Source organism: Arabidopsis thaliana, chromosome 3, assembly GCF_000001735.4.
Source record: "Arabidopsis thaliana chromosome 3, partial sequence".
Taxonomy (NCBI): Eukaryota; Viridiplantae; Streptophyta; class Magnoliopsida; order Brassicales; family Brassicaceae; genus Arabidopsis; species Arabidopsis thaliana.
Window position 1 is genome coordinate 2,093,888 of NC_003074.8, and position 11,213 is coordinate 2,105,100.

At 37.9% G+C, this 11,213-nt stretch overlaps 3 protein-coding genes and 1 non-coding gene across 5 annotated transcripts; 2 read left to right on the plus strand and 2 right to left on the minus strand.

The window, feature by feature from the left end:
- Positions 1 to 1,110: 1,110 nt before the first annotated feature.
- On the minus strand, positions 1,111 to 5,363 carry ALDH22A1 (aldehyde dehydrogenase 22A1). Of its 2 annotated transcripts, none has more exons than NM_202513.3 (14): positions 5,015 to 5,363; positions 4,876 to 4,919; positions 4,512 to 4,616; positions 4,238 to 4,365; positions 4,013 to 4,135; positions 3,765 to 3,918; positions 3,423 to 3,526; positions 3,266 to 3,344; positions 3,099 to 3,194; positions 2,852 to 2,989; positions 2,265 to 2,480; positions 1,966 to 2,157; positions 1,701 to 1,844; positions 1,111 to 1,609 (listed from the first exon to the last, which is right to left on the minus strand). In NM_202513.3, the coding sequence occupies exons 1-14, from the start codon at positions 5,124 to 5,126 to the stop codon at positions 1,454 to 1,456; spliced, it is 1,791 nt and encodes a 596-aa protein (NP_974242.1). In that variant the 5' UTR covers positions 5,127 to 5,363; the 3' UTR covers positions 1,111 to 1,453. The 2 variants fall into 2 exon arrangements, with proteins under 2 accessions (NP_974242.1, NP_187321.2); NM_111545.3 differs by having other exon boundaries at positions 1,218 to 1,609; positions 1,697 to 1,844; positions 5,015 to 5,250.
- A 770-nt stretch (positions 5,364 to 6,133) lies between these two features.
- Positions 6,134 to 7,515, plus strand: AT3G36659 (Plant invertase/pectin methylesterase inhibitor superfamily protein). The gene has a single exon (NM_148694.2). It carries the CDS (start codon positions 6,302 to 6,304, stop codon positions 7,094 to 7,096), a length of 795 nt encoding a protein of 264 aa, NP_683536.1. The 5' UTR covers positions 6,134 to 6,301; the 3' UTR covers positions 7,097 to 7,515.
- Positions 7,516 to 8,428: 913 nt separating this feature from the next.
- Positions 8,429 to 11,021, plus strand: AT3G06660 (PAPA-1-like family protein / zinc finger (HIT type) family protein). The gene is made up of 7 exons (NM_111546.4): positions 8,429 to 8,824; positions 9,142 to 9,472; positions 9,565 to 10,081; positions 10,161 to 10,261; positions 10,352 to 10,441; positions 10,517 to 10,644; positions 10,742 to 11,021. The coding sequence occupies exons 2-7, from the start codon at positions 9,173 to 9,175 to the stop codon at positions 10,887 to 10,889; spliced, it is 1,284 nt and encodes a 427-aa protein (NP_566289.1). The 5' UTR covers positions 8,429 to 8,824; positions 9,142 to 9,172; the 3' UTR covers positions 10,890 to 11,021.
- Positions 11,022 to 11,068: 47 nt separating this feature from the next.
- AT3G06665 lies at positions 11,069 to 11,140 on the minus strand. Its single transcript has one exon. It is a non-coding gene; the product is annotated as a tRNA-His (tRNA).
- Between the last annotated feature and the right edge of the window lie 73 nt (positions 11,141 to 11,213).

Here is an 11,213-nt window from a genome sequence, read left to right on the forward strand (position 1 = left end):
GAAAAATGCTTTCACTCTTGACTACAATAATCCTTCTTCTTTTTTTTTTGGTCAGAAAACAACAAATTACTTATATAAAAGTCTGAAAACAGTAATACTTATATAAATCTGAGGAGTAATGATCCTAGCTAGAAACCACTAAAACAAGACAGATTACATGCACTATATTTAAACCTTGAAAATATAGTTGACAAATTACTAGAGAAGAAATAATTTTAAAAAACGTTCGAAATAGAGAACATACGTAAACACAAACATACACAAAACGAATGTGAAAATAGAAAAGAAAAAGCAAGAGAAAGAAGAACAGGGATTATTACATATGTGAGAGCGAAATCAAAGTGGATAGAACATTCCCTGCATCACGCCAGAGAAAAAGTGTCAGTAATATCTACACAAAAAGTGCTTGTATATACATGTGTTAACGATTGATTTTAGTTCCGTAAAAACATATATAAAGCTTTGTAAGCAAATGACTACTACAACCACACTGGTGCATGGAATGGTAAAAGAGGGAGAGACGCTGATCGTACCAATAATTCCGATGACTATACGTATATATTTCGCCTTAATCATTGTCAAACGAATGGATAATTTAGCTCCGGGGGGGCGGGGGGGGGGGGGGGGGGGGGTGGGGGGGGGGGAGGGGGGTGAAGATTAAGTCAATGAGTCAATATCTGGACTCTTATATGTGTAAATCCAAATATTTTGGTTTGTTACCATCTTTTGCGCACTTAGGTAGGTTCAGTATGGGTGGGTATAAACGGTTATTTTCAAAATAATATAAAGAACAAGTCACTTACCCAATCGAATTATTGTTTTCATTTTACATATTTTGATATATAAAATTTTAACCAAAACAAAAAGCATTAGCAAAAAAGAAATAGAAAAAAATATTCTCAAAAATAGAAATCCCTAAATTTTCTCACATACCATGAAAAAAAATCTCAAATTCACGTTGGAGTCAAATTCATATATCGCTCTCACACACGCACACACTCCGGATTTCCATCTTTTTTTTGTATATCTCAGATCCATCATATGCGTAAATCTAAAATTATATATGATACAAAATTGTCAACAATCCAGGTTTCCAATTATATACACACTCCTCTTTATCTCAGTTTCATGTCTCTTTATTTCAGATTCATTGTCCTTGTTTCCGAAATTATCAAGTTTCATCACCAGCTGATCTACACATATGAACTCAAGCACGATCTGAGACCAAACAACAGTTTCCTATTATAAGACAGCGCAAAAGTGGATTTTCAAATATTTCACAAGTCACAAATCGCCCTTCCAGGCAAAAAAAAAAACCAGTGTCTATGAGGCTTACATGCAAACCCAAAATGCTCACTATTATCCAAAATTAGCTTTGCAATATCAGCAACTCAGCTGACGCATGTAAAGAGTAAAGGTTTTATGTGGACACCAAGTTTTTCGTCATTGGTCTTCAGTGGCTCTTTCTAGTTCTGCTCACGTTAGAGCTCTGATCGGTAAGGAACTTGAGGACATCGATTAGGGATCTTAGCCGGTCCCAAATGTTGAGTCCATAAAGAGTTTCGACTAGGGCCTCCTGGAATTCAAATGCGTTTTCTGCTACCGGATACTGTGATATGACCATGACAGAGAGATATTAATTAGGACATTTAGATAATCAGATTGGATTTTCAATCTCTGTTATTGTTTAGAAAACTTGCCTGAATAGGTTTTGGAATCTTGGTCTTGATGAGTGGCCAAAATCTATCTTCAACCACCGATTTCACAAGACAGCATGCTCTTAAACCTTCTATTCCAGCAAACCGTCCAAACCCACTATCCTTTACACCTCCAAACGGGAGCGACTGCAAAATCAAAGGAGAAAATAAAGTCCAACTCTTAACCACGGAGATCATGACGAACCTTCTGTTTTTTTTTCTCTCTTTTCCAAAGGTAACATCCAAGAGTAAAGCCAGTGAGGTGTACCTGGCACATGTAATTTGATGCAAAGTCATTGATTGCAGCAACACCGCACTGAATTTGAGAAGCTATTTGTTTGGCGCGATGCTTGCTTCCAGAGAAAACAGCACAGCCTAGAGCATAACGTGAATCATTTGCCAGCTTTATGACCTCTTCATCGGTGCTGAATTGCATGATTGGCATTATTGGTCCAAAAGCCTGATTCTCACACATTAATAAATCTTAAAACTCGTGTGTAGTATTGTGTGATGCAACAACATGCAGGAACAGAAGCCAGACGAGCCAATGAAGGTAAGGATTCGTACCTCTTCTTTCATTATTTTCATGTTGTGGTTCACATTGATGAGAACAGTTGGAGGGAAATATTGATCGACTGCATCTTCCCCCAGATGACCAAAGCTGCCACGGACTGCAATTTCAGCTCCTTTGTCTAAGGCGTCATTTACAAGGCTCTGTAGGTGTTCAGAGTGCTCTTGCAAACATATAGCTCCCATGTCATACCTTCCAGTTAGAGGAGGACCCTAGTGTAAAAGAAGGATTTTAATAAGAACATGGAGAAATTTTGAGAAAGAGAAGACTTATGTTGCTGGAACAAAGAGATTTTTGTTTTATTAAACTTCCAGAGCATCACATATGAAAAAAATCAGTTAACCTCCTAAGTGGCTTGCATATACTAGGAAATATAAGTATATGATTAAAGCGTGGTGAAAAAAAAGAGAATGGCTACTTTGCCGTTACAACATACTAATGAAGAGGCTGGAGTGATGATGACAAACAAATCACAAGGCAAACAGGAATTAGGGACCGCCTGAATTTCATGTTTGTATTAGGGATCAAAACTAAATGGCATGCGAATTCTTATCCCTTTTATTGTGAGTTAGGGAACACTTACAGCAGAAACTGACTTCACAATCTTGGTTACTTGGCCAATGAATGCAGTATAAATGTCTTTGTGGACATAAAATCTTTCAGCACCGGCACAGTTTTGCCCGCTGGACTGAAGAGTGCCCCTTACAGCCACTTGTGCAACCTAAATTGTACAATATAGGCATTAGTTTTATCAAAGGAACGCCTCCTTTTCCAATAATAAATAAATAAAAACACAGAAGAGAGCACGACGACACAAAAAGAACACTTACATGTGAGACATCTGCGTCTTCACATATGATAAATGCATCTTTTCCACCAAGCTCAAGAGTGACAGGTGTCAATGTCTCGGCAGCATTTCTCATTATCTGCAACATATTGCATAAGTACAACTCATAGCGAACTGATGAGAATGGAAAACCAAGTCTGAAGACTGTACCATCTTGCCAACAGCTGTGGATCCAACAAATATCATTTTATCAACAGATGAGACAAGTGCTTCTCCGGTCTCCGCAAACCTGAAAAGAATGTGTTATTTGAGGAAATCAATTTTATAACGCACGCTAAGGAGAATTGCATAAATATAATATACAGACCCTGTTATCACATCGACTAGATTTTCTGGTGCTCCAACAGCAGCTAAAGCTGCCTGGATTATGCGGAAGTAAAAGCATCCCGACCAGCTAGCGTGTTCTGAAACCTGTAGAAAAGGTGTTCCAACAATCAGAAACATATACAAAATCTCAAGAAGATATATGCCTTGAAGAAGACTAAACAACTTCCTCACAATGGTCGCACTGCTCACAATGTTGACATCATATAAACAGTAACATGCTAAGCTTATTCAGATATGGAAAATGAATGGCATTGCCTTGGGAAAAGATCAAACCAAAAGTGTCAGCGAACTATAGTAACAAAAAAAGACATTGCAGTTAAACCTTAATAACAATGCCATTCCCAGAGAAGACTGCAGCCAGCATAGGGTTGAAAATATTGTGGAAGGGATAATTCCATGGGACTATAGCTCCAATGACACCAAGGGGATGGAACTCTACTCGTGATACTTTATGAAGCATAGCTCTTCCTGAAGAACTGTGGACAAATAAGATTTGAACTGAAATCATTTATAAGAATCAAAGGAGAACTAAAATTCATACTGATATTTATATAAGCTATGTGGAATTACCGAGATTCAGGCTTTAACCATCGTTCGCCCTCAGAAAGAAGCCAAGTAATTTTCTCACAAGTAGTCATAATTTCTCCCAGGGACGCATCTACCATAGTCTTTCCAGTATCACGTGAAGAGACTCTATATAACGGAAAAACAAACTTTAGCATCATTTGAGAAAAGTTCCCAGGGAAAACAAAACCTGTATACCAAACCACGTAGTTAACAGAAATGAATCCTTACTCGCATATAAGCTCTTGGTGTTCAATAATGTACTTAAGAAGAATCCGCAAGAACTGCCTTCTAAGCTTGAAGCTACTTTGAGCCCATGTCTTTTGAGCCTTCCTTGATAGTGTTACGCGCTCCTCGACCTGGAAACACAAAAGTGTAAATCATATCTCATAATAAGGTGGCTATAGCCTTCAGAGAAACCTTTGACTTTGAGTAAAGTAGCACCATTCTTATAAAATTATAAAAAAAACATATTCCCTTCACAGCAAGGACATCAGCTACTAACCTCAGTAGGCGACAGAGCAGGGAAATATCCCAGATATTTCATTGTGGCAGGTTCATAACATTGAACTTTTTTGTCAGACTGTTGGCTCCTTCCTCTGGGAGGAATCTAAAGCCAGTGTCACAGATAACTTATGATTCAGTATGCTAAGAACAACTGATCTAACAGTTAATTAGCTATCATAATAAATCAGCTATAGTGCACTTGGATTGAGAAATATGGAAATCAGAGTTAATTTCGTAACACTGAGATCAATTATTAATACCTAAGTCCTAAACCAAATCAACAGCTTAAATCTCCTAGCATTTCAAATTTTTTAAGCACAATGTGGAGGAAAATGAGAAAATGATGCGATCGGAGAACTCACATAGATGAAGCTATTCTCCTCCGTATCTTTCCCATGAGCCAACACTGTTTCAAAAATCAAACATCGATTAAGCTTGTTTTACGGGGTATAGACATAGACGAAACTAGAAGCTGATACAGACAGAGAAGAAAAGAGATACCATCGGATGCGTCAACGTCAATGGAAGGAACATTGGGAGGAATGAGCATAAGAAGGAACTTGCAGATCGCGTAAGCGAAGGCGAGGACGATCAGTGGCCACCAAAACGGCATTTCCACTTGTTCAGAGATTCTTCAGCTAGGGCTTTGAGAAATCCAGCGAAAAGACAACGCCGATGAAGGATAAATCTCGGCGTCTCCGTCAATCGGAAAAATAGAAATAGGAATCAACGAAGAGCTGATGGATTTTAATATTTATTCTCTGCTTTGAATCGCCTTTTTTTATTTTCTGGTTTTCAAGTCCACTGGAACTGTGAGAATGGTACGGGTGGTAATTTTGGCAACCTTAAGGGTTAATCCTAGCGGATTAAGATTAATCCAAGAAAAGTATTGCGTCATTAAAACGAGCATCCACGTTGAAGCTACACGCCAAGAACATGAACACCAAATAATCATCAATCGCGATATATATATATCGTGATTGCGTTTAAAGTATTTAACCAAAAGTTTGACCCGACTGAAATATAATTACGTTTGTTAACCGAGTTAGAGTATTAAACCATTATCTCGTCAAAAGCAAGACACTATCCTACATGTCTACTCTAAATTTGGTTTTCTCTAAATATTTGCTAAATATAGTAACATATTGACTTGACTATGAACAAAAGTAATTGTTGGTCATTGTCCATGGATGATTATCCCCTGCTCTACATCGTCAGTCAAATTGTCCACTCTTTCACCCACCAGATACCTTTCATTGAAGACCAATTGGTGAAGGTACATAATAACATCACGTGTTAGCTTGGCCATAAAACAGACTGTGATCAAAGCTAATAGCGCCGGCCAAATACACCTTTCAATAGCTGAATTGGTGCTTTGGGAGAATCCAAGCAACGGGAATAAAACCTTTCAACAGCTGAATTGGTGCTAGTACTACATTTCTCTAAGAATAACTTTAGAGCAAAAAACGCATACTAATAAAAAATCAAAGGGAAGAAAATTTGAGGAAAAGGTGATGGTTTAAGGTAACAGATTTCTAGCTATACTTAGATTTTAGAGTTAATTGAAGAATACAAAGGTTTTAAAGACAACATACGTTAGTGTTAATTGACGTGTTGACCTATTTTCTCGCAAAACTTCACAATTACCATGTTTAAAGATGATGACTAATTACAACTTGAAAGTTTAATCGCCATTTACGTTCCACCGATCTCCGTAAACTCTTTTCTTCATTTGGTCACTTTTATCTAATCAGAATTCCATTTTTTTCTCAATCAAAGGGGAAAAAAATGGAGTTCAACAAAACCTATCGGATCATCGTGATCTTCACGGTTTCTATTTTGGTCACCATCTCTACGCATGTAGAATCCAGATCAGATTCTCCATTTTCGACACCAGCTCCGGCACCGGAAGTTATGAAACCTATCGCTAGTCCTGCAAATTCTCCGGCGGAGATATATACAGACTCTCCCGTTGCGTCTCCAGAAGCTCCAGCAGATTCATTTTCCCCAAAAAATCCTCCGGTCGAGATAGATATATACTCTCCCGCAGCGTCACCAGAGGCTCCTGTCGCATCACCAGAAGCTCCTGCGGAGTCTTCCTCTGCTGCACCATCTGGAATCAAAGTTTCGAGTTCTCCCAAAAGCCTTTTGAACCCGCCATTGTTATCTCCGGAGATCAAAACCATTTGCGGCAAAACCGATAACCCTCCGTTATGCGAATCTTCCGTTAGTCCTCTCTTAACGCCTCAACTGAAACCAAACACTTCCTCCGTCCTCATTCTCGCTATTCAAGCTTCGATCACCGCGACCAAGGCGGCCATGGCCATCGTCGAAAAAGTCGACGCCTCCGATTGTCAGGAGTTATATGATGATGCAGTTGTGAATTTGGAAGATGCAGTTAACGCCGTCAAGTCAAGTGACATTGCCACCGTTAACACAAACTTGAGCGCAGCGATGACAGATTACAGCACGTGTAACGACGGTTTTGAAGAATCGGGAGAGCCTAACCCGTTGGCTTACGTGGCCGATAAGCTTACGAAGATGGTTAGTAACTGTCTCGCCATCTCTACGTTGATCAAGTGAAATACGACAGCGTTTTGAATCGTGAGGATATAAAAGTGTTTTTGTTTTCTTTAAATTTGGGTCTTGGCTGGGTTTGAACATGGTACTACATCGTTTTCGAATATCCAAAGTTCCAAGTAAAGAACGTGAGAGCTCTACTTAGGCTTACGGTGTAAGTCTGTAACGTTATCATGTATCTCATTGTTGTGTGGTCATATGTGGATGTTATATTCTCGTGAAACAAAGTGATATATATACATATATATATATATATATAAATATATACAAAAATGTATATGTAGAGATAACGACTCGTTTTTGAATCTGGTAAAAGTGAATCGATTGTACAAATGTTAGGTTACTTCTTGAATATGAATTAACAATGTGCACCAATTTATTTGAAAAATATCAGTTATGTTAACAATGTGCACCAATTTATTTGAAAAAAAATCTCAAAAGACTGTTCATTTCCTAATGTTGTTGGTGCACATTATTTTTTTTGCTAAATTGTAAATATCATATATAAAAGATTTCTCTCCCGGATTTTCAATTGGCTCTTTGTTTTTTGTTTTTATTTTGCCAAAAAAATACAAATGTTCTAGATTATCAAACTTTGTAAAACTGATTTTTCATATATATGATATTTACAATTTAGCAAAAAAACAATTTGCACCAACAATGTTCGGGGAGTGAATAGTCTTTTGAGACTTTTTATAATATGTAATTTAGGCTAATTGGACTCTACACTATATTTACCAATTGGGTTATCAGTATAGTGAGATAATGAAGAGAATTTGAGTGAAAAAATAATAATAAATGAAAGACATTTAGTATGATATTTATTTTCAGTCAAGAGATATTTTAAATCAAAAAAAAAAAAAAAACGTTTTCGTTCTATCTCACATCTCTCTCACTTCTCTTTCTTTATTATTTAAACACTACCTTTACCCATTGGATAAAACATCTCATGCAAATTTATAAACATGTGTTTCTTAAATAAAATTAAAGTGTGAATATAGATAAATATTTTTTTTAATCATGAGTTTCTTAAATTTATAAAAACTTAGCTTAATTATCTCTTAATTAGCTTAATTTTCCTTAAATATTTTATTTTTAATCAAAGTCAATTATATAGGTCTGAACCGACTAGAAAGTAGAAACTGAATAATTTACCTGAACCGAAGTCTAATAGAAATCGGTAGAAATCACATATTTGGTTTGGTTTAGCTCATGTTTTACGAGCCTTGAAATAATTGGGCCTTAATATTTTAAGGGCCCAACCCAAACGCTGAATCGTCGCTCGTCTTAGTCAACAACCCCGACAAAGAAACGATGAGCGTTTCGCCGGAGATATTTAAACGGGACGGCATGGAAGTGAAGACCCGAAAAAAAAAAGGCAAAAAAGAAAAAAAAAAGGGAAGAGAGAAAATCAGAAAAATGGAGGAGATAAAGATTTTGGGACATCTCTTCCACATTTACCCTTCACTTAAAGCCAATCCTCTCTCGAGAGACTTCTTCTTCTTCTTCTTCTTCTTCTTCTTCTTCTTCTTCTTCTTCTTCTTCTTCTCAACTCCATTATCTAATTCTAGGGTTTTTCTCTCCTTCTTCTTCGCACTTCTCTTTCTCTCTCCCGCCGCTTGTTTCTTCTTTCCCTCGAAACACTGGTGTTACTGTGAGATTCTCGTTTGAATTTAGGGGATTTCTTAACGAATTCACTGAGAAGCACTAATTGCGAAGGTGTTGTTAGAGGTGGGTTTAGTGTATGCTTATTCGTTCTTTAGGTTTAGATATCATTCTACTTGAGTAGATGCTTGATGGTTTTGGCTTCTCTGGTTTCATTAGTTTTGTGTCAATTTTGAGAATGCTATGTCTAATTCAATTTTGAGAATGCTATGACTAATTCAATTTGAGAAAGTGCATGTAGTTCAATTTTAAACTATCTTTCTCTCTGGGGAAAACAGATTCTGAGGCTTAGTTATGTTCATAAATTGCTTTGAGTAAACATTTTTCATGCAGTTGTTATAGTTCAGTTACTTGTGTATATTGACCTTGTTTACTGTGGTCAGGTATTTTGCTGCATCTACGCTTGTCCTGATAATGGAGGACTCTGGAGGTTCTGCTTCTACTTTAGCTGGCTTTACGGGTAGGAGAAGGAGAAGCGCTCTGCCTCGTCGACCCCGCGATATTAAAGGGAGCTTGCATAGTTTCAAGTTTCTGCCACCCTCAACGCAGACAAACACTGCTCTTAGCAATGAAGCTAACCCAAGTTTTAGGAATACCAATAGTTTATGTGGGTCTGTGAGTGAGAACAAACTGAAAGTGAAGCTTAAGCTTGGTGCTGGTGTTACCCGTACGTTGCAAACCAACTCTGAGGCGGGTACTTATACCAAAGCTTTGGTAAAGGTCTTATCTGTTAAAAGCTTTGAGTTTGTCCTTCATTATACTTATTGTTAGCTTTCTTTCTTTGCTGATATACGAGAGTAATGCAGGATAATGGACAAAAACCATTTCAAAGTAAGGTAAAAGGCAATGGTCATGTTCAGAAAACACTGTTTCTAGGAGATATACATCAATCTAGAGGATATCCGTCTAAGACTGAGAATGGTGCGTCCATGTCCGAGAAGAGCAAACGAGGTCTTAAGAAACGTGTATTGGATCCAGAGCCAGACAGTGATGATGGAGATGAGGAAATCAGATACCTCGTAAAGTTAAAGTCTAAAAGGGTCGGGGTCTCTCATGAAGGTAAAGAGAGTGAAGGAGGCAGAAGGATACACAGCAGTGGTCATGACATGGAAGACGGAAAACATCTCTCATCAGACAAACTTGCTGTGTCCGGAAGGAAAAAGCCGGTGATGGGAATGGTTGATCCGCTCCCGGCAGGAGAAACAAGCGGACAAATTCCTACTACACGTACTCGGGCTCTCCAATCTGGAAAGGATCCACATTCTGTCATCAGGTCGAGTTCTCTTGAGTTCCCTGATGGCTTACCTTGCCCCTCATCTAAAAGTGAGTTGCACCTTTTTCCCTTTCTCAAATCAAACTGATGACTGCAAATACTTAATCTCTAAACCTTGAACAATTCCAGGACCAAAACAGAAGCTTTCTGAGGTAGAGCAACAATCCAAGAAGGCCGAAGCTGCACAGAGACGGCGAATGCAGTGTGAGAAGGCTGCCCAAGAAGCCGAGGTAAAGTTGATACATTTTTTCTGGTTAATATATAATGCCAATACAAGCCGAATGACGATCTAAGAGCTTCTTCTTTGTCTTGTTCACCAGGCTGAAGCTATCAGGAAAATACTCGGACAAGATTCTGGTAGAAAGAAAAGAGAGGAGAAGATAAAAAAACAACAGGAAGAACGAGCTCAGGTACCTTTGATTACAGATGAAATTTTATTAACTCCTCCTCTCTGTTTGTTCTGATTTCATCTTTCCTCTTCTCAGGAGAGAGCTGCAAGATCAAGCACACTCGCATCAAACACTATCAGATTGGTTATTGGTCCAAGTGGAACAACTATGACATTTTCTGAAGACATTGGTCTTCCAGATATCTTCAAGCCAGTCACGTACAGGTATGCTAACATCTGAGGATATATTTATAGAATCATATTTATATATGTGGAATTGTGAGATTTGAAGTGTGTGTTTTGATGGATCTGTGTGCTTCAGTTATCCTCCTCCGCGAGAGAAATGTGTGGGACCAAATTGCGAGAAAGCGTACAAGTACAGGGATTCAAAGTCGAAGCTGCCATTATGTAGTCTCGGATGTTACAACGCCATTCAAGAGAAGATGGAACAAGCACTGATTCATTGCTAATTGCTCAACTTATTTAACACATAATTGTTGCTTAACTCTTGTCCAATTGACCTTTACATTTCAGTTTACTTGATATCCATATCCAACAGGACGATCAAAATCAAAGTCAATACGAGTTTTGTTGCTAGACAATCAGATTCTTTTCAACAATATATAAATAAAACAAAAAGATGAATATTTGTGGCTGCTGGGATTCGAGCCCAGGTCTCCACGGCCACAACGTGGAATTCTTACCACTAAACTACAGCCACTTTTGTTGGCAGTATTCGAAGAATCAAATACATAAACAGTTTAAATTATTTTAATAGAGCAACAATTGTTTAG

Excerpts from the sequence above, each read along its gene's own strand:
- AT3G36659 (NM_148694.2), top strand. The coding sequence starts at position 6,302 with ATGGAGTTCAACAAAACCTATCGGATCATCGTGATCTTCACGGTTTCT.
- AT3G06660 (NM_111546.4), top strand. The coding sequence starts at position 9,173 with ATGGAGGACTCTGGAGGTTCTGCTTCTACTTTAGCTGGCTTTACGGGT. Across the intron at positions 9,473-9,564 it reads GTACTTATACCAAAGCTTTG|GATAATGGACAAAAACCATT; the intron begins GTAAAGGTCTTA and ends AGAGTAATGCAG. Across the intron at positions 10,442-10,516 it reads AACAGGAAGAACGAGCTCAG|GAGAGAGCTGCAAGATCAAG; the intron begins GTACCTTTGATT and ends TCCTCTTCTCAG.
- ALDH22A1 (NM_202513.3), bottom strand. The coding sequence starts at position 5,126 with ATGCCGTTTTGGTGGCCACTGATCGTCCTCGCCTTCGCTTACGCGATC. Across the intron at positions 4,920-5,014 it reads TGACGTTGACGCATCCGATG|TGTTGGCTCATGGGAAAGAT; the intron begins GTATCTCTTTTC and ends TTTTTGAAACAG. Across the intron at positions 2,158-2,264 it reads TGAAAATAATGAAAGAAGAG|GCTTTTGGACCAATAATGCC; the intron begins GTACGAATCCTT and ends TGTGAGAATCAG.